At 39.7% G+C, this 20,972-nt stretch overlaps 1 protein-coding gene across 4 annotated transcripts; it reads right to left on the reverse strand.

The window, feature by feature from the left end:
* Window positions 1-18,589, reverse strand: HMGCS1 (3-hydroxy-3-methylglutaryl-CoA synthase 1). 4 transcript variants are annotated; one of them, XM_030881999.2, is made up of 11 exons: window positions 18,454-18,589; window positions 12,731-12,791; window positions 8,472-8,929; window positions 8,021-8,146; window positions 7,321-7,485; window positions 6,007-6,172; window positions 5,030-5,200; window positions 4,099-4,205; window positions 3,123-3,248; window positions 2,737-2,900; window positions 1-1,768 (listed from the first exon to the last, which is right to left on the reverse strand). In XM_030881999.2, exons 3-11 carry the CDS (start codon window positions 8,917-8,919, stop codon window positions 1,679-1,681), a joined length of 1,563 nt encoding a protein of 520 aa, XP_030737859.1. In that variant the 5' UTR covers window positions 8,920-8,929; window positions 12,731-12,791; window positions 18,454-18,589; the 3' UTR covers window positions 1-1,678. The 4 variants fall into 4 exon arrangements, with proteins under 4 accessions (XP_030737859.1, XP_030737860.1, XP_030737862.1 ...); XM_030882000.2 differs by having other exon boundaries at window positions 18,401-18,508; XM_030882002.2 differs by lacking the exon at window positions 12,731-12,791 and having other exon boundaries at window positions 18,454-18,585.
* Window positions 18,590-20,972: the final 2,383 nt, after the last annotated feature.

The raw sequence follows: 20,972 nt of genomic DNA on the forward strand, positions 1-20,972 counted from the left end.
TATTTCTCTAAAACTTTATTCAAAGTTACTCACCTCACTGTTAATAAGGTGTACAGTTTATGCTCTGTGCCAGTATTAGTAGACCTGCCCATTGCCGGCAATGGACTTTGAGAAAACCCATTTCCTGACACCCCAAAAGTTAAATTACTCTTTTCAAAACATACCAAACTCCCAATACTTGCAGAAGTATTACATGCACCATTTTCCCACCAGTCTTTAAATCTGAACTTAAGTTATTAATCTACAACCGTGGATGTTAAAATGAAGTCATTTTAACAAATTATGACTGTACAAATCAAAACACCGCTAGTTAATATTAGACAAAGAGTATTTTACAAACACTACATTACATATTACCTTGCAATCTGAAACTTACATTTTATATTTGTGTAAGTTTATTTTAGATAACTGAAACGTCACAGAATTCAATGGCAAATTTTAAAAAATTTAGTTCTGTACATTAGTTCCAACTATCTCTATTTTACAATCTATAAGGCTCATGTCATAGTTCAGCACCAAAAAGATCTACAAAACTGTCTAACCAGTCTTCTTATTTATTCCATATGATGGTTTTTGTTGGTTTTTTCTTTTTTTTTTTAAGGTGAAAGTCTGAAAAAATGCTTTATATATCCTACTTCCAGACCTTGAGAAGTGGGATACTTTTTGGCTGGTCATACTATGTAAAAACTTCGGTTGTACCTCTTAATTTTCATTGAACAGATACAAAAACCAAAAAGGATACTTACAACATGAGTTTCGGTTGTCAGTCTTTAAGTTGAATTTATAACACTGAAGCATCAGAAATAACCTAATAATAATGCCCTGCCCCTATCCTTCCTTTTTGTTTTAAATTTTTAAAAGGCAGACATAAAAATGTTTTATTTATTCTTCAAAATAAGGTGCAAAGAAGGATTGCAACCACCAACTTCCTCATACACAACTCCAATAACATCTCAATGTTGTTCCGCAAAATACACCTTGAACTGAGTCAGGAGCAGACCTAGAGTTACATCCATGTTTTCTATACCAGACGTCTGCTCAATGCCAGCATCTCTCTGTTCACAGAGGTCATTACAGTAACGCATCACTGCTGGCCTGGATTTAAAGCAACGGTTTTTAGAACTAGTGTAACTGTCCCAACTCTTCTCCTTCTTTAGGATTCATAAATTCTAGAAAAAGAGTATGTCTGTCTTGCCATTTTTAAACAGGGTTTGTGCACATCTCATTAAGACCACATTCCCTAAACCAGAAACTTTTTTCAAAAACCACAGGAACTTTCAGTAATCTTGTTTGTTCAAAGTATAAAATTCTTACGTGTTTAAAAAAATTAAAATTGGAGACTAGTACCGTTGCTTTCTTCGCCAGAAGTGCACAATTCATCACACTACATTTAAAAACTAAGCTTCATGCATACAAATGGCCAGAGGGGTATGAAGTTTTACAGAGCCCTTAACATCATTCGAGTACATTAAGCATTGGCTAAACCACAACAGGAAGCATGTTAGGAAACTGAGCAAAGAGACTTTCCCAAGAACACGATAATTTTCCAGGCTCCATGTCAGTCACATAAAAATTGAAGCAACATGTAATCCTTTAAAATTGTCCCCAGACAACCCATTCCCCCAACCGTTCCCATACATACCCCCCGCCCCGAAGTCCTCCACCTCACAGAAGTATCTTAATGCTCCCCGTTACTGATGACAGCTGCTTCAGGTTCTGCTGCTGTTGCAGGGAGTCTTGGCACTTTCTTAGCAGGGCTTGGAATATGCTAAAATCAAAAGAGAAAAGTTGTTGCCTCTTAGTGTTTTTTTTAAGGAAGAGTCAAGTTGCTAATTAAAGTTCTAGTAGGAAAACTGATAGAGGGCAACTTTGGAGAGGCTTATGCTCAATATATATTCTATATAACTTTTCATGGAGGGAGCTAAATATCTCTTCTTTACTTTATGGTGACTTTATTATACAATTATCCGTGTAGCAAGGGAGAGGAAGGACACGGAGATCCACCATACCCAGTATTTCACTTGTCACATCTTGTGTTTGCAACTCAAACACTTGTGGCTTGACTTGCTACCTCAAGGAGCAAGACTATGCATTTAGCAAATTTGTGATGAGTGGATAAGATTAATAACTTCAGAGTTTTCAAAGTCCTCAGTCTGAAGGCTGGCTCTGATTCTGGTTAAGTCATTTAACTTTTTTCAGCCTCATCTCTAAAATGGGCACAGTATCATTTAGGTCAAGGGGGTTCTTTTAAGGATTAAATTTAAAAATTAAATTAAATTAATTAGAAAATGAAAAAAGTGGCTAGCACGTAATAGGAATTCAAATCATAGCTATTTCTGTTCCTTCTTGACAACTGGAGACAGATTAGACAGTAGGTTGAGAGAAGGGATGTGAGGGGCTCAACATCCTGCCCCTACTTCATCTCTCACCAAGACACACACCACAGGTGAGCCTTCTCTCTAGATCAGTTTTCGTTTAAATTCTGGTATTGTTAACAAAACCTCGTATTTAGTGTGCACTTAAAAATGCTAATAATTTAACTGCAAAGCACTTTATACAACTGGAAAATGGCGTAGCTAGAATCCAATACCAGAGCCCTGGCTCTGAATCACGCTGCTTTATTGACATTCCTTTAAGTTGCTAAATCTCAGTTAGATCCCCTAAGCCCTAAGATCTGGGGATAGAAATTCCTTACCCTGTCAAAGCCCAGAACCAAACACAATGAGCTTTCTTTACCTCAGTTGCTGTGCTTGAATGCACAAGCCCTACGCCTTCATCCAAAGTGTCATCATTTGGAGAGGGGCGCCGAGCGTAAGTTCTTCTGTGCTTCTCATCTACTCGAACTAGGTACCATGTTCCTTCAAAGAGTGAGTCTATTGAACTCTGGGGAATATAGCTGACTAAAGGAAAGGCGGAGAATGTGAAAAATTAGTTATGACATACAGCTCATCTGGTAATAAAACTAAAGATAAAATTTGCTATTTCCCCATAATTTTCACCAACATCAGGTATATACCGAATCCCACCTAGATATCTGGACTAATCTGATACATCACATGTTGAATGCTATTAGAGCCCTCCAATAGGCTTCTGGGTATGTATTAACAATTTAATATTTTTACCCAAGTGATGAGTGTCCTCTCGGAGCTTCATGTTTTCAGCAAAGACATCTGGTGCCACGCAAGTTCTTGAGTCAAGCCTTGATTTAAGATCACACAAGCTTGCTATTATTTTATCAAGAGCAGACCCTAAAACAGCAAATAATTCCAACATTAAAAGACTAAAAATAGCATGCCACAAAGCCTGAACAAAATGTTGCCAAATGAAAAAAACAACTTTGCATTTCTGCAGAACTACTGGCTATTGTTTAGTTAAAAGATAAGCTGTTATTTATTTGGCACAGCTTCCGCTGACCTCTCACTAAATGTTTGTTCCGTATCAGCCAGTAGACAAGCTAGGAAATAGGTGGGATTTGAAACTATAAATAACTTGTCTACAGTCAACCTACAGTACAGTTTTAGAGTAATGCCAAGTCTTCCATCAGTTTTTCTCCATATTTTTGCTCCTCCCTGCTCAGGGAAGGCACAAAAGTGTCCTTAAATACAGCTAAGACCATACCCTTATAAACATTAGACAACTCAGTAAACCAACCAAGAAATGACCTGGTATTATTCACTCATATGATCAGACTCAGTCATTGGTGTGAAGACTCAAAAGCCACCTGCCTTAAATAGGTATGCTTCCCTTTCTCTACCTACGTCCCCTGGCTACATATCCTTTAAAAATGAGATAAAAGAGAAAATAAAGTTACTTGCCAAAGAAGCAAAAGTCACACTATGCCATTAGAAAAAAAAAGTTTCAGCTGATTAGACATTTTTTTCTGACTTGGAAGGAAGGAAAGATATTCTGACTCAGACATAATCCTGCCCTTTACCCAGTTAAGGCAGATTTTTGGAGAGTATGTTGAAAGAAGTAATGAAGATTAAAATGTCATAATGATCTACGGGACAGATTCAAGCACTCACTTGAGAAGCCTGCTAAGTCAACCTTACCACAGTAGGTTCTCAAGACATTCTTGTTGAAAGACTCAGCATTTACCTGGTGTGGCATCTTGTGTAACTTTGAGGGAGTACAGAGTGGCAGCTAAACCAGAACCATAAGAGAACACACCAATCCTCTTTCCTGCCAGCTGCTGAGGTGAGTACCTGTGTAGGAGGGAAAAAAAACATTAAAAAGCTTAATTGATCCAACTACAATGGGTGGAAAACCACGAGTTGGAATAAGATTCATCCTAGGCCTAGGGATCTAACCTAAAGCTTTACTATTACAGTAAGCAGACTGAAAACAAGAATTCTCATCTCTCTGGGAATGATGGGGTTTTTGAAAGTTATCATGCCCTAATGTAAGTTATTTGCCAACTGGGGTTCAACTGTAGGTCAAGAATAATAAAACCAGGACTTCCCTGGTGGTGCAGTGATTAAGAATTCACCTGCCAATGCAGGGGACACGGGTTCAAGCCCTGGTCTGGGAAGATCCCACATGCTGCAGAGCAACTAAGCTCATGCGCCACAACTACTGAGACTGTGCTCTAGAGCCCGCGAGCCACAACTACTGAGCCCACGTGCCACAACTACTAAAGCCCACGCTCTGCAATAAGAGAAGCCACCGCAATGAGAAGCCTGCGCACTGCAACAAAAAGTAGCCCCCACTCACCGCAACTAGAGAAAGCCTGCATGCAGCAACAAAAACCCAACACAGCCAAAAAATAATAAATAAATAAATTTATTTAAAAAAAAAGAATAATAAGGCCATGAGAACAATAGTCAGGAAAGCAAGTATGAAATTAAATACTCTGGAATAATTGTACCCTCATCCCATATGTCCTTCAAGTCAATAGACAATAGGCTAGAGAGCCTGGAAATAAAATACCATTCTGCGACCTGCCACCAACATGCCTGACACCAGATCTGGTCTTAGAAATCTAACATCTCCGAACGAGGGGAGTGAATCAGCGGAAATTTATACTTACTGTGCAAGAACGGAAGCCAGGGAGCCATACACTGAGGATGTGTACATATTTCCATTTTGATTTGACACAAGCAAAGATGCCTTTGTTTTCTGATTGAAGAGTTCTGAACTAGCCTTCATAAATGCCTTTTCCACATCTCTATCAAAGTAGGTATCTTCTAACTTAACATCCCTGAAAGATTTAGAAAAAAGAAAATCTTACGTTATTCAAAGACTGTATTTTTATTATATTACTTATTGGACCTAACTATAAGTGTGTATGATTCCGATTTCCCATTTATTAAAAACCAAGTAGCAGTATGCTAATTGCTAGGTAAGATATAACAGTTGTACATATATTGTCCTTTTTCTGAAAGGTTTTTAATCAAATTAAAACAACATAATTTGAATGGGTTAATAACCCACTAAAGCTGTCATCACCAAACAGAATATACTACTATTTCAAGTCCATAATAATGTCCATTTAGTTAGAAAAGTCACATTATAGGAGCCAAGTCTTAAAAAGTTGAATAGAATTTTATCAGAAGGAGAAGAGACACAGGAAAGGAGAAACAGAATGAGTCTAACAGGAATAGCATACTAGGAGGCCCTAGAGGTGGGGAAAACGTGGAAGGAGCATGAAAGCAGACGTCAGCAGTGGCTATGTGCAGGATGGATACGGGCACAGGGGCTCGGGAGAGGCAGGGAGAAGAGTTAAGAGGCTGCTCTATAAATACAGACACTTGTGGGGCTATATTATTATGGTGACAATGGCAACAGATCTAAAAAGAGGAAATCAGAAAATCTGAGTAGAAATGACTAAAGAGTTCATGTAGGTAAGCGACCACCTCTCTGGGACTCAGCTTGTTCAGTGATTACATAAATAGGTTAGACAAGATGACTTCTTTTGACTAAAATTTTCATGTCTGTACAAATATTGGTTTCACAGATATAAAAAATACTCTCACATAGAAGGGAAAAAATCATAATTCCTCTTACCCAAAGGCTTCCAGGCCACTGTAGATACTATTTTTATCTCTGTTCTGGTCATGAAGGAAGTCATTCAGCAACATCCGAGCTACAGATTTCTGAACCAGTTTGCAATAGGGTGAGTGGAAGATCATGAAACCAAAATCATTCAAGGTGAAATCTCTATCATTTCCCTCTGAAAGAGAAATCCAAAGAAATTATGAAATTCATTTAAGCCACTAACTTTTGAAGTTTGATTTTAGAACAGGGCTGGGATGTTTTTATATCTTTAAGCAGCAACCAAAAATACACTGTATAATGAAACATCTCTATAGTTTAAAATGTTTATCAAAAAGACATCTAGAAATAGAACAATATACACTACTGTATTACTGGTTTTCAAACTGAACTATCACAACCCATTAGTGGGTTGTGTGATCAATTTAGTGGGTCAGGGCCAGTATATATTTTTTTAACCTTAATAATTAAGAGGTTTTTATGTTTGTTTGTGTTTTGTTTTTAATGAAACAGACTAGAGTAGAAAATAGCAAACCGTATAACCCGCAGCATGGGCAGGAAATTTCATGACACTTTAGTTTCCATTTAACTGCACATACAATGTAAAGGATACGTTTTACTGTGGGTCCTAGTAAAAAGTTAGAAAATCATTGTATTGTTAAATACTGGCAAACAGTATGATATTTTACATACTTCAAGAATGCTTCTTATGCAAAGCCACTATGTTACCTAATATCTGTTATTGAATATTATTTTTACCCCAAAGTTGGACTATGGAAAAAGCATACTTTATATGATATGGTGTGTTTTAATAGCATTAATTCGAATACTGTCCTTCTCAGTACCTCAAGAACTTTCTCAGGGTTAAAGATGGAGATTGATGATGACACTAAAAAAGCAAGTATGAATTCACAGCTCAAGTGCAAAAAGACTATGTGGGCAGGGGGATCACTTCGGTATAATTTATTTTCATTAGAGTTTTCTTCAGATCACAGTTGCAAACTAAAACCTTGTGAGAATACCTCTCTCAGAATATGTACAAAATTCAAGTTACTTTCTTTTACCCTGCTTTTGATTTTCTTACTGGGGGTAAGTCATCCTAAGTATTTGTATAGAAATACACTACATTTGGAAAGTTTACCTGTTCTCTTACATTACACATTCCCAGAAACTATGGGAAAACTATGCTATTTGGTGGGTGAGAAAGAAATGGTTTAAGGAGACACTAATGAAGGATGCCCAAGAAGTAGTTTCTCACTAAAGACAGTCGGCACATTATACTGCCTTCAACAGATAACAAAACCGAGGAAAATAGATAAAGCCCACCTTTCTGCCACTGGGCATAGATCTTCTTGCGGTAGACAGAATAGCAGCGGTCTAATGCACTGAGGTAGCACTGAATGGACAGTTTTCCATCTACTATAGGATATTCAGAAAGCATATCAGGCTTGTAAAAGTCATAGGCATGTTGCATATGTGTCCCACGAAGTCCTATTAGAACAAAAAAGAAAGAGGTCCATGTAGCTCTGCTTTCTGATGTATGTTAGTAAGCATATTGCATCATCTGGGAACTTCCCTTTAATCTAGTCAACTCACTACTCACAGAAGAGAAGTCACAAGGTGAAACCAATATGTAATTCAAATGAAGCATAACAATATCCACGGACAGGCCTAAGACTCTTTGGATATACAACATTTTATGCAAGTTTCATATACCTAACCAGGAGATCATACTGCTCTACTGAACTGAAAACAAATTATTGTATGACTATGGCTAAGTTATGTCTCCCAGTTATTACTTAAACCCAACTTAAACCCATTTTACTCCTCTGTAAGGTGGGGATGACATCACTTACCTCATACAATTGCTATGAAGACTAAATATGATAATACACATAAAGCACTTAGCAGGTAGTGCCTGCATTTAATGAACACCAAGTACTAGCTTCTATTTTTATTTTCAAATTTTTATTCTCAAATTTCTCATATTGTAAAAATTAAAAAAAATGCTTTCCCAGACACTCACCTCGTTCAAAAATTAAAGGAGCATTAGGCCCAATTAGCATAGCAACGGCTCCAACTCCACCTGTAGGTCGAGCATTTCCTGTGGCGTATACGGCAATATCCCCTGCAACTACCATGGCATACCGTCCTGAAAAATATTTTGTATTATATACAAGAATGTGATCAACACTCTAAATATCATACATATAAACTGAATCTGTTATATTTTCCCAGAATATCCTTTCCCCATCTTTGGTAAAGAAAAAAAAAATTCTGACTAAATTTTGATAGATAATTTTGTCCTACATGATAAAGATAACCAATTCATAATTCAGATAAGCTGAAAGTCATAGCTATCTTTCTGAACATGTTCAAACAAGCATAACTGGTAAGTGTGCATATGGCATTAATTAAAGGTCATTTGGGCGTTTTCACCTTCAAGGAGAGTTTCTTTGGAATAATATGTAACATACCATCCCAAGAGCTGGACTCAATCCAGTTAACAGCATTGAAGACAGCAGCTGTGCCTCCATAGCACGCATTAGTTGTGTCTATTCCTTCTATATCTGTATTCCCAGACTCTTCAAAGAGCTGCATCAAATTCGTCTTCACTGACTTTGATTTGTCGATGATTGTCTCTGTTCCAACTTCTAGCCGCCCAATGCAATCATAAGAAAGGCTATTTCTCTCCATAAGATTCTGGACCACAGTCATGCAAAGAGAGTTGATATCTTCTCTATCTGTGCAGAAGCCCATCTTGGCCTGGCCCAGGCCAATAGTATACTTTCCAGCATCTACGCCATCATATTTTTCCAACTCTGCTTGATCAACATATTGAGAAGGAAAATAGATCTCAAGGGCAACAATCCCCACATCTTTTGGCCAGCAGGCTTCTGTGTTCAAAGGAAGTGACCCAGGCATGGTGAAAGAACTTTAGAAAGAAAAACAGAAAAAACATTGTTGTAGATTATAGGTTGCAGACTGTCAAGTTCAAACTTAAGAAATCAACATTGAGACTTTCATTATCACCTAAAATATTAATTTCTAAGTTTAGTTTACTTAGGGGGTCAATTTTAATATGTGAAAGTAGTAATTATAGTATGACTGGAGTTATTATTAACTCCATTATTATTTAAAATTATCATCTTTTAGGGACTTCCCTGGTGGCCCAGTGGTTAAGACTCCACGCTTCCACTGCAGGGGGCACAGGTTCAATTCCTGGTCGGGGAACTAAGATCCTGCATGCCCCAGGGCAAGGCCAAACAAAACAAAAAAATTATCATCTTTTAGAAAGGCTTGCACTTTATTCAGAGCTGGATATATTTTGATTTAAAATATGATTATTAGAGGTAAAGAAAACTCAAATAAGATTCTTCTATGTTGTAAAGAACTGTAAGATAAAATACAATGACAATTTAGTAATAAGGCCCACAAATCAGAAGTCAAGTATCTGATCTATTCCTGGCCCCTCAAAAAGTTTAAAAAAAGTCATTCATTCATTTATCATAGGTATATTGATTATTCATAGCTATTGACTTTATGAGACTTTAAAACTGTTAGAACAAACAATATTGCAGTCTTTATTGATCTAAACGATACCAGTAAGTAGAAAAGCCACACTGTCAAGTCTACCATAGCAATCTACTCAAGGCCCCTGCTATTATAATCCCAGCTTTCCAAAGAAGCCCCACCCAGAACCCAAGTGATTAAAATTTAAAGCAAAGACAAGTTTCTGGACCCATAACAGTCAAAAGTCAATATTCTATACTTTCTACAGCTGGTGTATAGGCAATAAATGATCATAAAATCACAAGGTTATCACTTAGCTTCTAAATCAGGCAAAAAAACCCCAAAACAGATTCAAATTTGAAAACTGATAATCCACACATTATTTGTGTGGCATCTTAGATAACACCTCTTAAAACAACCCCTTCTGTTTGAAAAAGGGCCTTAAAAAGTTGGACTGTTGCCACACTGTAAACTAGTGTCTAGATTTATTTACCAACAGTAAAAAGAAAATGTGCTAGCCACTCAAGAGTGTTGCTATGGCCTATGGGTAAGTCACATAACCTATCAGAGCCTCAATTTCTTTAGAGGTTGTATCAATCAGAAAAAGAGAAATTATTCTAGATATTTCTAACAGAGGAGGATTTAATACAGGGAAATGGTTACCAACTTGTTGGCTGGGCTAGACGAGCAAAGGGGAGGAAGGTGGTTACTATTCAGACCCCATGAGCTCACATTCCTACTGAGGCTGCCAGAGCTCCTGGTCCCAGCACCTCTGCTGCTGAGTTAGAGCCAAAGCCCCACACTCTTGCTGCTGCTGCCACTGACAAAAGGCAAATCCTGTATCTATGTCATTTGTCCTCTGCCACTCTGCCAACTCAGGTGTAGCATTAGGGATAATGAAATTACAGACTATTGCCATAGTGCGTTGCTAATTATTGAAATCTTGAGAAAATATCTAAAGCAGAGAATCTGTCCTTAAATCATGAGATCTATCCTTAGCCCATAGGTTATCAAGGTATGAGTACAGTAAAACCTGAAAAATAAGCACCTGGAAATATAATCACAAGATCTAAGTCAAAGGTCTTAAGAAAATCTTCCTTCTAAATACAAGAAATTTTCATGAAAATTTTGTCTCAATTATTCACACATATCCTGGGTTGCAATTGTGGATTCCTTACTGAGGGTCATAGTCAGAAAAGTTTGAGAGTCACCATTTTACACAGTCACTGGTGCTCTGTGGAGAATGGATCTGAGTTAGGAAGCTGATACAGAAGCCCAATGAGATGTAGGTCATTAACTACATCAATTACTACATGAAGAGTAAAGGAACAGCTTCAAAAAAATATGGAAGCAGAAAACTGGCAGAAATTGTGACTGACTAGATAGTAGGAAAAGGATGAAGTACTGAGGATGACTTCAGATTTCTAGCCTCCACTGTTTTATTTCTTGACAGAATCACTCACTGTCAGATACACAAGTGAACAGAGAAGCACCTCTCCAGTTTGTCCTATCTTTCCCCTGTTCCATGCAAACCCATCAATTTTATGATAATCTAAACTCTGCTACACTGAAGTTGAAATGAAGATATAAAGGGACTATCTAATAAGTCATAAGGCAGATTCTAAGTTTATAGTAAAATAGGTTAAAGTCCTCTGCATAGTCCACAGAAAAAAACTCAACTAGTGTTAAAAACAAAAACACAGTCCACATACTTATAGAAGAACCCCTCCTATATGCTACCCTTTAAGTCACCAAAGCAGAGGCAGTAGGATTAACTACCTTCCCAGCCTTTCCCACAAGGTTAACCTTTAGATTCTTTTCAACTCTTCAAACCGCTCTAAACATGCTGAGGACAGTATAATTTTCCCTGCCTGGCCCAACAGCTTGCAGTGCTGTTGGAAATAAAATGGACAAATATATATATAATCTTCTGAAGATATAAACCAGTTTATGAAAAGCCAGAAAGAAGGCTTTAATTCCAGAATTACTCCATATTTACCATAATCTAACTAGCTCTGATTAGTCACTGCTATATGGTACTTACTACGTAAGGTGTAACTCTATTTTTAAGCCTCCTAGAGTTAAATAAGTGACTTGTTTCATTTGAGGGGAAAAAAAGGTAGCTAAACTAAAATAGCCCATACCCATCAGAGCGACTCATGAAAGCGAATCATGCCTCTGATCTTGATGTGGAAAAAATTTTTACATTGTCTGAACTCAGTCAATATTGCTCGTTCTCTGAGGATTTTTGACAGCCAAGGTGTTTTCATTACATTCCTGGTAAAACACCATCTAATTTGAAATATTTACCTTTTGGTTGAAATTGAGGGAGAGTGAGAAAAGTAGAAAAAAAGAGAGAAATTAATACAGGGAGTAACTGCCTTCATGGCATTTTGAACAACAAAAAGATTGATATAGTTTAGGGTCTATAATCTTTTTTTTTTTTTTTTATAGGGTCTATAATCTTTACTTTTAACTATCCTGTTGTGTGCTCTTATGTTGTGCTCTCAAATGCTCTCTGAAGTAGGCCAGAAAAATTAGAAAAAGAGAAAAAAAAGAAAAAAAGGCCAGCTAAAGACCTGGTATGTTCACATTATAGCATTAACTTTAGTCAAAGAATGGGATATTCTGGTTAATTCACTATTCTAAATATCACAAAAATTTTCTAAATAGAATACAGTTTAAACATCTGACAGTTTAAAAAATTACCTGCATGTATTCTTAATCTTTTGAAAAAAGCAGACTCATAAGAGGAGCTCCATGGTAATAGAAGAAAGCAATAGCTGCAAATATTTAGATTATTGGTTCAAACACATATGTAACCACTGTCCAATCTTACATAAACATTCAATCTACAGCCCTGATGGATATCTTTCGAGGCTGTAATTCAGAAAGCACTATTGGCACACATGCTTACCTGTGATTGTTTCTGACTAAGCAGTTTATACGGTTACATTTTATTATCTAGATTTTTTTCTCTTATGAGTGAACGCTTATTTTTAAGATTAGTTTCTAGATTTTAAACATTAGTCTCACAAACACAAAATCAGTCTCCTGAAGCATTATGGCATTAACTAATGTTTAAAGACAAGGTGTAATCCTAGCATGGGTTTTAAGAATGTGTGGTGTACACAAATGGTTATTTGTCTCAGGATAAAAATTAAATTTCCCCCTTCCATTAGAAAGGTGCACTTTCCGTTAGCAGCATGACAGGATGCCATACCTGTGCGAGGGATAAAGAACGGCAGTCTCCAGGTCTGTCACTCTGTTTCCTCCTTCAGGCACTAGGAATTTCAAATAAGAACCTCTTTTAAAGTCATAAATCACCACACAAATTCAAATAATGACTCCAATTCAAAGTGAGTTCAAAGAAACATTTCCTTGTCCAATTACATTATGTAGAACAGAGTTTGACTTTGCTTAGAAAAAATGGTACTTAAGGCTTATAAAACATTTTTCTCCTTATCTTATTAGCTCTTACAGTGGTAGGTTCGATCCTGGTAATGAACTGACGTGAGTAGTTCTATCACTGATTCAGGCTTTAAACCAAATATGATGCTGGGAGAGTTGTAGTCTTCTTTACTAAATTAGGGTTTTCAAGAATTGGGGGAAAGGAATATAAATGAGTTGTACTAGGCTAATACATTTCTGGAGTAAAGAGGCTTACATATTCAAGAGCTTGCTCTGCACTTGGGAGTTTGTGACTTGAACAATTTGTGCCTCTCTGAGCTTCAATTTCCTCATCTGTAAAATGGAGCTAATACCTGCCCTCCCAGTTCATTGTGAAGGATGGTTGAGAAGATAAAATATGGGAATAATATAAAGCATTTAATATTATCCTAGCTCTCAGTATTTTTCAAACAAAATATGTATCTTTCTAGCAAGACCTAATTATCTTCATTTATTTAATCTTACGCTCCTAGTTTTCAACATGGTCACTTTCACCTGCCCCAACCTTTTAGAAAGTGATTTTCCCCTTAGTGCTTGGTTAAAAAGGTAGTTATTTGATATCAAGACCAAGGAGCATTAAGCTTTATCATCATTTAAATTCTGTGGAAACAAAATGATGTGGAAACAAAATGCTTTGGACCATTTTCCTCAGTCCACCTGTTTTGAAGGGTTGTTACTTGAGACAACAGTTCCTGTTTAACGCAAACAATTAATTACCTTTGCTCTCTATTTAATTGTTGGTGAATATAGCATCCGCCCTTGCCTGATTAACTGGAGACTACCCTCAGCTGCTGTTTAGTAAAGCTTTACTTCTTTTACACGATTAGATCATTTAAGAGCTTAGAGACTTAGTTCCTTTCCCTTCATTAAGTTCACCACCCCCATCCCATAAATCGATACTGAGGTTTGTGGGAAAAGACTTCTATATTCCAAAAAACCTCTGATTCCAGGATGATATATACATTTTGAGAAAATAACTTTTCGTTCCTTATTCTCTCAAATTATCCCTTTGTAATCTGCAAATTAAGCATTCCATGGGGACTAGTTCTCACTGGTGGAGGGGGGGCGGGGACATGATTCCTTCTTAAGAGTTGAGACTATTTAAATAACTTAATATTTCTTCTTGAAACCACATTTGTATATGCATTTGACACTATTTTCATCATGGACATTTCTCTTGAACTGCCAATATTCCCTCTTTCAATTTTGATTATTTAAACTGGGGAGGGAGGTTAGGTGGGAAGGCAGAGAGAGCAGGAGGGAGAAGGGAGAAAGAGAACTCCAGCGCACAAAAGAAAGCAAAGAAAGACAGAAGAAGAAAGAAGATTCACAGAGGACTGCCATGTTACTTAAGCTCTCAGGAGAAAGAGAGGCCTGGAGTCCAGGAAAGGAAATGGAGCAATCAATGCCACTTTGGGGAAGAGTCAATCAGAAAGGGATTAGGCTTTCCATTCTCTTCTGCAATTGCTAGGAGCGTTCTCTATCCTGACTAAAACAGCAGTGCCGAAGTCGCAAGCAGGTCATCAGCTTATTTCTAACAGAAGGTCTTTTCAGAGCAAGTGATAGAGGGAAGCAGCGTGGCTCAGACAGCAGTTTATGAATCACAAGCGGCTGGGCAGGTTATCACAAAGCATGTTTGGAGAAGACTCCTGAGCTGAAATACAGGCGTTTCGAGTTTGGCAAAGATTAAAACTGAAGAATGATAAGACTGCCTAGGGCCAATCAACTTTCTCCTGGGGTTTGTTCAGTGTTCTGAATTCCTCCTTCTGGCTCCCTCGTTAGCCTTGATTCAAACAAATGGTCGGAGAAGTTCACCCAGTACACATTTTGGTACACGATAAACCACAAGCAGTTACCTGCTGATCTTTTTCACTATTACAGGAGAGAAATCCAGGAATCCTTTTTAACTGAGAATGACCCTTTCCTCCTTAGGAGCAAGCAAGCAAAACGACTGTTAGGAAAGCCTTGCCCACACCTGTACAACTCTGGTCTAGTTCCCTAAGTAAAAATCACAGACACCCTGCCTCCCCCCAGAGGGACTGGTCTGCTTATCAGAGATTCTACTCATATTTCAAGGTCCTGTTTTAAGCTCCCTCTTCCAGGAAGGTTTCCTAGAGCTTTCTAATCACGGCCCTGCACTCCTACAGCAGGTATGTCATTCACACCTACACTGAAGCCTTCATATTCTACTCTCAATGGAAAACTAGTTATTGGCAGTCTTCTTAAGAATACTGGATACTTAGACTCCTATTGGGAGAAGGGCTATATTTTGATTCTTTTGAAATCCCTTTTAGACCTTGGAGTAAAGGGCACACAGAATTGCTTTTTTTTTTTTTTCTTTTCCCATATCTCTTCCCGCTTGCGTCTCCCTCCCTCCCCCCCTCCCTATCCCACCCCTCCAGGCAGTCACAAAGCACCGAGCTGATCTCCCTGTGCTATGCAGCTGCTTCCCACTAGCTATCTACCTTACGTTTGGTAGTGTATATATGTCCATGCCTCTCTCTCGCTTTGTCACAGCTTACCCTTCCCCCTCCCCATATCCTCAAGTCCATTCTCTAGTAGGTCTGTGTCTTTATTCCTGTTTTACCCCTAGGTTCTTCATGACATTTTTTTCCCCTTAAATTCCATATATATGTGTTAGCATACGGTGTTTGTCTCTTTCTGACTTACTTCACTCTGTGTGACAGACTCTAGGTCTATCCACCTCATTACAAATAGCTCAATGTCGTTTCTTTTTATGGCTGAGTAATATTCCATTGTATATATGTGCCACATCTTCTTTATCCATTCATTCGATGATGGACACTTAGGTTGCTTCCATCTCCTGGCTATTGTAAATAGAGCTGCAATGAACATTGTGGTACTGACTCTTTTTGAATTTTGGTTTTCTCAGGGTATATGCCCAGTAGTGGGATTGCTGGGTCATATGGTAGTTCTATTTGTAGTTTTTTAAGGAACCTCCATACTGTTCTCCACAGTGGCTGTATCAATTTACATTCCCACCAACAGTAGAATTGCTATTTTTTGAGGGGCTGAATTTGGAGTTATAATTAGAGGAAAAATCTTTTAGATTCAAGTACGCAATAGCAGCGGCCCTCATTACTGAGCTCTTCACTATCACTTTCAACATGAGCTGCAGCACCAAACAGTGTCCAGAAGTTTAAGAAAATTGGCTTTCTACTGCTGCTGTTCAAAGCAAATGGTAGGTTTCAATTATTCCTTGAAAAATGTAAGGAGTTCAAATGGAATCAGAAGAGAACATTTGTCGGTCTTACAATCATTCCCAAATGCACACACCCCCAACCACGAACCCTGCAAAGATGAAGCCTGTGAGCTTTGGAAGATTAGCTTCTCCTCTACTGCTCTCACTACACTCAGTTAACAGCAAGTGGACATCACCACAAGCTAAGCTTTTAGGGTTGACTAAATTATTAGGAATTGAGTCCTACCACCCTCCCATTAGATTGGGTAACATGTTTTTAATCTAACATTTTTTTATCTCTATGTCTTGAGAAACAAAAATATCACACCCTTCTATGATATTTGGGTTTTTTTAATAACCCAGCATAAAATTATGACTCTATATTCCCTTCCAAATGAAACTAAATAGAGATTCTGATATATAGCCCATCAAGCTCCTCCATCCACAACCCCAGTGCATCTCCCTGCATTCAGTTCCACTGACTTACCACTGTTTTAAATAATGCTAGGGTACCCATGAAACACACATTACACCAATATCAGGGTTTTGCATTTCCTGTGAGAAAAGCTATCTAAAATCTCAATCAAAAAAAAATCTCAAAATCAATCCCACAGTTACGAGAAACAAGATGTAAAAGCACCCTGAAGGAATATTTAAGAAAAAAACAAAATGAAAAACAAGGCCCAGGATTAGTCTAACAGATGACGTGGCCTTCTATGGCCCTAAACATAATACCATTTAGCTCTCCCCGTCGGAAACACCTTCTGAGAACTAGGGTTACTGACTAAACTAGAATTGAACTGAACTAAACTCGAACTGATTTACGGGCAAACTTACAAACTTAGGAGAGAGACCTACAAAGTTTAGACACACAGAAAAGAAAGTCTTTCTCCTTTCCCATAAGATATGCTATCCCTGCCCTCCGTATCCACAGAAAAATAACTGAAATTTTAAACATAAAGAACACAAACTGCTTAGATGTCTCAAGCTGCAAAGAACCATTTGGCAAAGATACAGGTTAAGGACTTTCAATTAGTCTTCTAACAAATCTGTGCAATAAAAGTCCAAACTCCACCTCAGAAGGAAAAATCTGCTAACTATACAGGCACTTCCATTTGTCTCAATCTTGTCATTTACCTTGCCATTGTTTTTCATGATTCATCCCTGAAACAGAGCAAATGTTACTCAGCAGCAGCCAGAACACATCATCCACTGCAGCAGTTTGGCAAGAGCATCAGCAGGAGGGCAGAGTTGCAGCAGAGGTGAGCAAAGAAGCCTGTGATGCGCTAAACCAAGGCCACAGGGCGAGCATGACCAGCCGGGCCAGCCTCACTCTACCTGTTGTCCAAATCTCTCTCTCCTCCAGGGTGGGTCAGAGTAATTCTTTCTCTACCACTGGTCAGGGCAGGACACAAGTTTTTCAAAGACTCCATATACCAAGCTTTGAAATGTCCTTGGTTCAACCCAAACCTATTGTGGGTGAAGACCCTGTGCTTGCCTGCCCATTACATCATCATAGCAAGTCTGGTTGGTCCTGAGGCTACTGGCAGGAGGGAGATACGAAATTTCAAAACACCGAGGAAACCTATATATATATCTTAATGGGCATTAAAAATATGGAGGCGGGAAAGTAGGAAGCAGGAATCTGTGATACCTGAAGCAAGCACAGACCGAAGCAGTCAAGAATTCAAAGTACTCAACCAGGTTAAACCACGGTTGTGATGCTTTCTCGCACCTGAGCTAGGGACGAAGAGTAATGCTGCCCACTTCCCTTTCTCCCAGCAACTCTCTAATCTGTGGCAGGAGGACACACCCCCTGCCAACCTACAAGCCTCCATCTAAGCGTGATCTTCCCCATCCTTCGGCGTCCACCCCTAAGCCAAGGCTCCGGAAACACCCTGACAGTCCAACTCCTTTCTCGTCCCCCTCATGTGGGCCCCCCATCCCCTCAAGGCGGTCACAGCCACTCCCCTGGCACCTCCAGCTCCTATGTCATCAGAAGCCTAGCCCTCAATGCCCTCTCTCCTTCTCCCCTCTGCGACTCGCCTGCCCACATCAGTGGCCCCGGCCCCTCCTAGGACCCACCGCGGTCGGCCCCAGGTCCCTGACAGGGGACGCCCTGCACGGCCCCCGCTCACGGTGCCCCATCCTCCCGGGCTAGGTCCACGCCTCAGCCCAGACCCTGGCGGAACCGGAGCTCCTTCAGGCCTAGTCAAGGACACGGATCCGCTGGGCCCTCACCCTGCTCGCAGGGTCTCAGCAGCCCAGGTTTCTTCCTCCACTCGGACACTCACCGAAATGTGAGCGGGCAGTGGCCGTGGAAAAGGAACGACCAACGAAGATGCAATCCGCGGCGCCTCCCCTCCCCACCACCTTTATAGCCGCCGACCCACCAGACTCCGGCACGGCCCGGAGTCGGTGGGAGGCGGGACCATGGACCTAGCAGCCAATCGTGACCGGCAGAGTAGGCCGGTAGCGCCCGCCTCCCTGTCCGGTTTCAACCAATCCGAAGGAAACTAGAGGCGGGCACTCGCTGGGGTGTTCCCTCGTGGCTGGAAGGGCGGGGGAAGGGGCGGGGTCAAAGCCGGAGGGCCGAGGAAATGGGGTGAGAGAGTGACGTGTGGTGGCCCGAGAGCCGGCCTACCAATGACAGAGCAGCGAGAGACGGCGAGAGCCAACGGGAGCGGAGTGAGAGGTTCTCCGGCCAATTGGAACCCAGTGAGAGGAGATGTGAGCCAATGAGGCCTCCACGTCCCACCACTGGGGAGAGATGGTCAAGTGTGGAAGGCAATTTGGTCCCTGCTGGAGAGTCTGTCAGGTTGCCTAGCAACCAGAGCTAGGCTTCACCTGTAAAATTTCTGAAATACTTGATTTGAATTCAATCTTAACGTTTTCTAGTTTCCCAGAGCATCCAAGTGTGCCTGCATGACAAATTGGAGCAGAATACGTCACCAAGAATTTGTAATTTTGTAAATATTCTAAATACCAGATTTGCAGATACTCAATATTGTCACCTTTATACAAACTAACTAAACCTAAAACAGGATGGTTTGGGATTAGACACCAATGAGGAGGGTAAAGGGCCTTGCCTAAGCAGGGAGTTGGTCCTGATTCTAGGATTTTTGCTAGCCCATATATTCTGAAGGAAGGGGCTCCATATGGCCCATTCCCCACTGTATTTTCTGAGCTTAATATGCGGTAGTTGTCTAATTAAAGGTTGTTGAAAGAAGGATGGGGTCCCATAATTCTCAGTATAGCAAATCCACAGGATAAGCACTGCCTAGTTCCCCCAGAAGATAGAGAGGAGCAATTCAAGCTGGAGGAAATCACTGAAACACTGTTTGGGAGAATCCAAAGGAGGATGATTATGGCCTTAAATTAGACTCTGCGTCATCTTCTCAAATAGAGACACTGTAGCACTTAGCTTTGGTAGGAGATCATGACAGGTTCAGAGTTGTTTGTATCTCTGTCCCCCTCGGTTTCATTATGACCCAGGAACGCTATTGATAAGGGGTCACTGATGATTCTATGCATCACAGAATTACTTTTATGTGAAATTCATTATCCACCATAGATACTAACCTAGTTAGAGACATTCTCAGCTGCGAAGTGGCCAATCATATTGGCAATGGAACCACTGTGAAGTGGTGGCATAAGTTACTTGGGAGAGAGGACTACTCAATGGTTATACTCCACAATGTAGCTGATGACATTCATTCTGTTCCAGAATCAATGTCATTTATACCTTCATAGAGTAACTAGGTGACAAAGAGAAAGAGACACTGCTTGATTGTGACCAACAGCAATTTTGAGGGGGTTTTAAACATTCTTGGCATACTAGATTGCATTGAAAGGCAGTAAGGATAAACACAAGAAAGAAGATATAGCTTTGTCCTTAGAAAAAGATAGCAAATAGTTCCAACTCCAGGAGTACACAATAGGAAATAATTAGCTAGATAGTCTTGAGGAAGTTCATTTTGCACAACAGGAAATTCCCACAAGGTGCAGACTGTCTTTTTGATCAAATTAATCTCCAATTAAGCAAAGTGAGCATGGTTATTGGGAAGTCAAGCAACAGACAATGAAGTGGGTTAGTAATAAATATAGAACATCTCAACTGAATTTTAAAAAACAAGCCTCTGTGATTCTGTGAAATATAATGGTAGATTATACCAGGCTACACATGTATGAGCTCTCCATGCAATTGAGGACAAAATACATATATTTATTTTGGTAGAGGCTGCAAGCATTTTTGAGCTACAATGTGACATAAGCATGTTATACTTGAATGTATATATATTTTTTTCTTTTTGTGTGGTACGCGGGCCTCTCACTGTTGTGGCCTCTCCCGTTGCGGAGCACAGGCTCCGGACGCGCAGGCTCAGTGGCCATGGCTCACGGGCCCAGCCGCTCCGCGGCATGTGGGATCTTCCCGGACCGGGGCACGAACCCGTGTCCCCTGCATCGGCAGGCGGACTCTCAACCACTGCACCACCAGGGAAGGCCCTAATGTGCATTTTTAAGACATGTTAATATATATGTTTTATTACATTGTTTCTAAATGTAATTCCAATAGTATTAGTAAAGCACTGTAGATGCTGTACATCAAAGGGAAAGTATAATTTATTGTTGTGCCCTACTTGGAAAGGAGCAAAAGTTTCTTAAGAAGCAGGAAGATGTAATGATAACATTTGGTATTATAAATTCATCCATTGAACAACCGTCTTCTTTTTACTCTGCGACAGGGATTGTGCTAGACCTACGCTGTCCAATAAGGCAAGTGCTAGGCAAGGCAATGGCTCTTGAACACTTG

The sequence above is a fragment of the Globicephala melas genome, chromosome 3 (assembly GCF_963455315.2).
Source record: "Globicephala melas chromosome 3, mGloMel1.2, whole genome shotgun sequence".
NCBI lineage: Eukaryota > Metazoa > Chordata > Mammalia > Artiodactyla > Delphinidae > Globicephala > Globicephala melas.

Bases quoted from the DNA above. Each gene is read 5' to 3' on its own strand.
- HMGCS1 (XM_030881999.2), bottom strand. From the start codon at position 8,919: ATGCCTGGGTCACTTCCTTTGAACACAGAAGCCTGCTGGCCAAAAGAT. The intron at 8,147-8,471 runs GTATGTTACATA...AATATTTTTCAG, and splicing joins TGAGTCCAGCTCTTGGGATG to GACGGTATGCCATGGTAGTT. The intron at 2,901-3,122 runs GTAAAAATATTA...CCTTTCCTTTAG, and splicing joins AGAGGACACTCATCACTTGG to TCAGCTATATTCCCCAGAGT.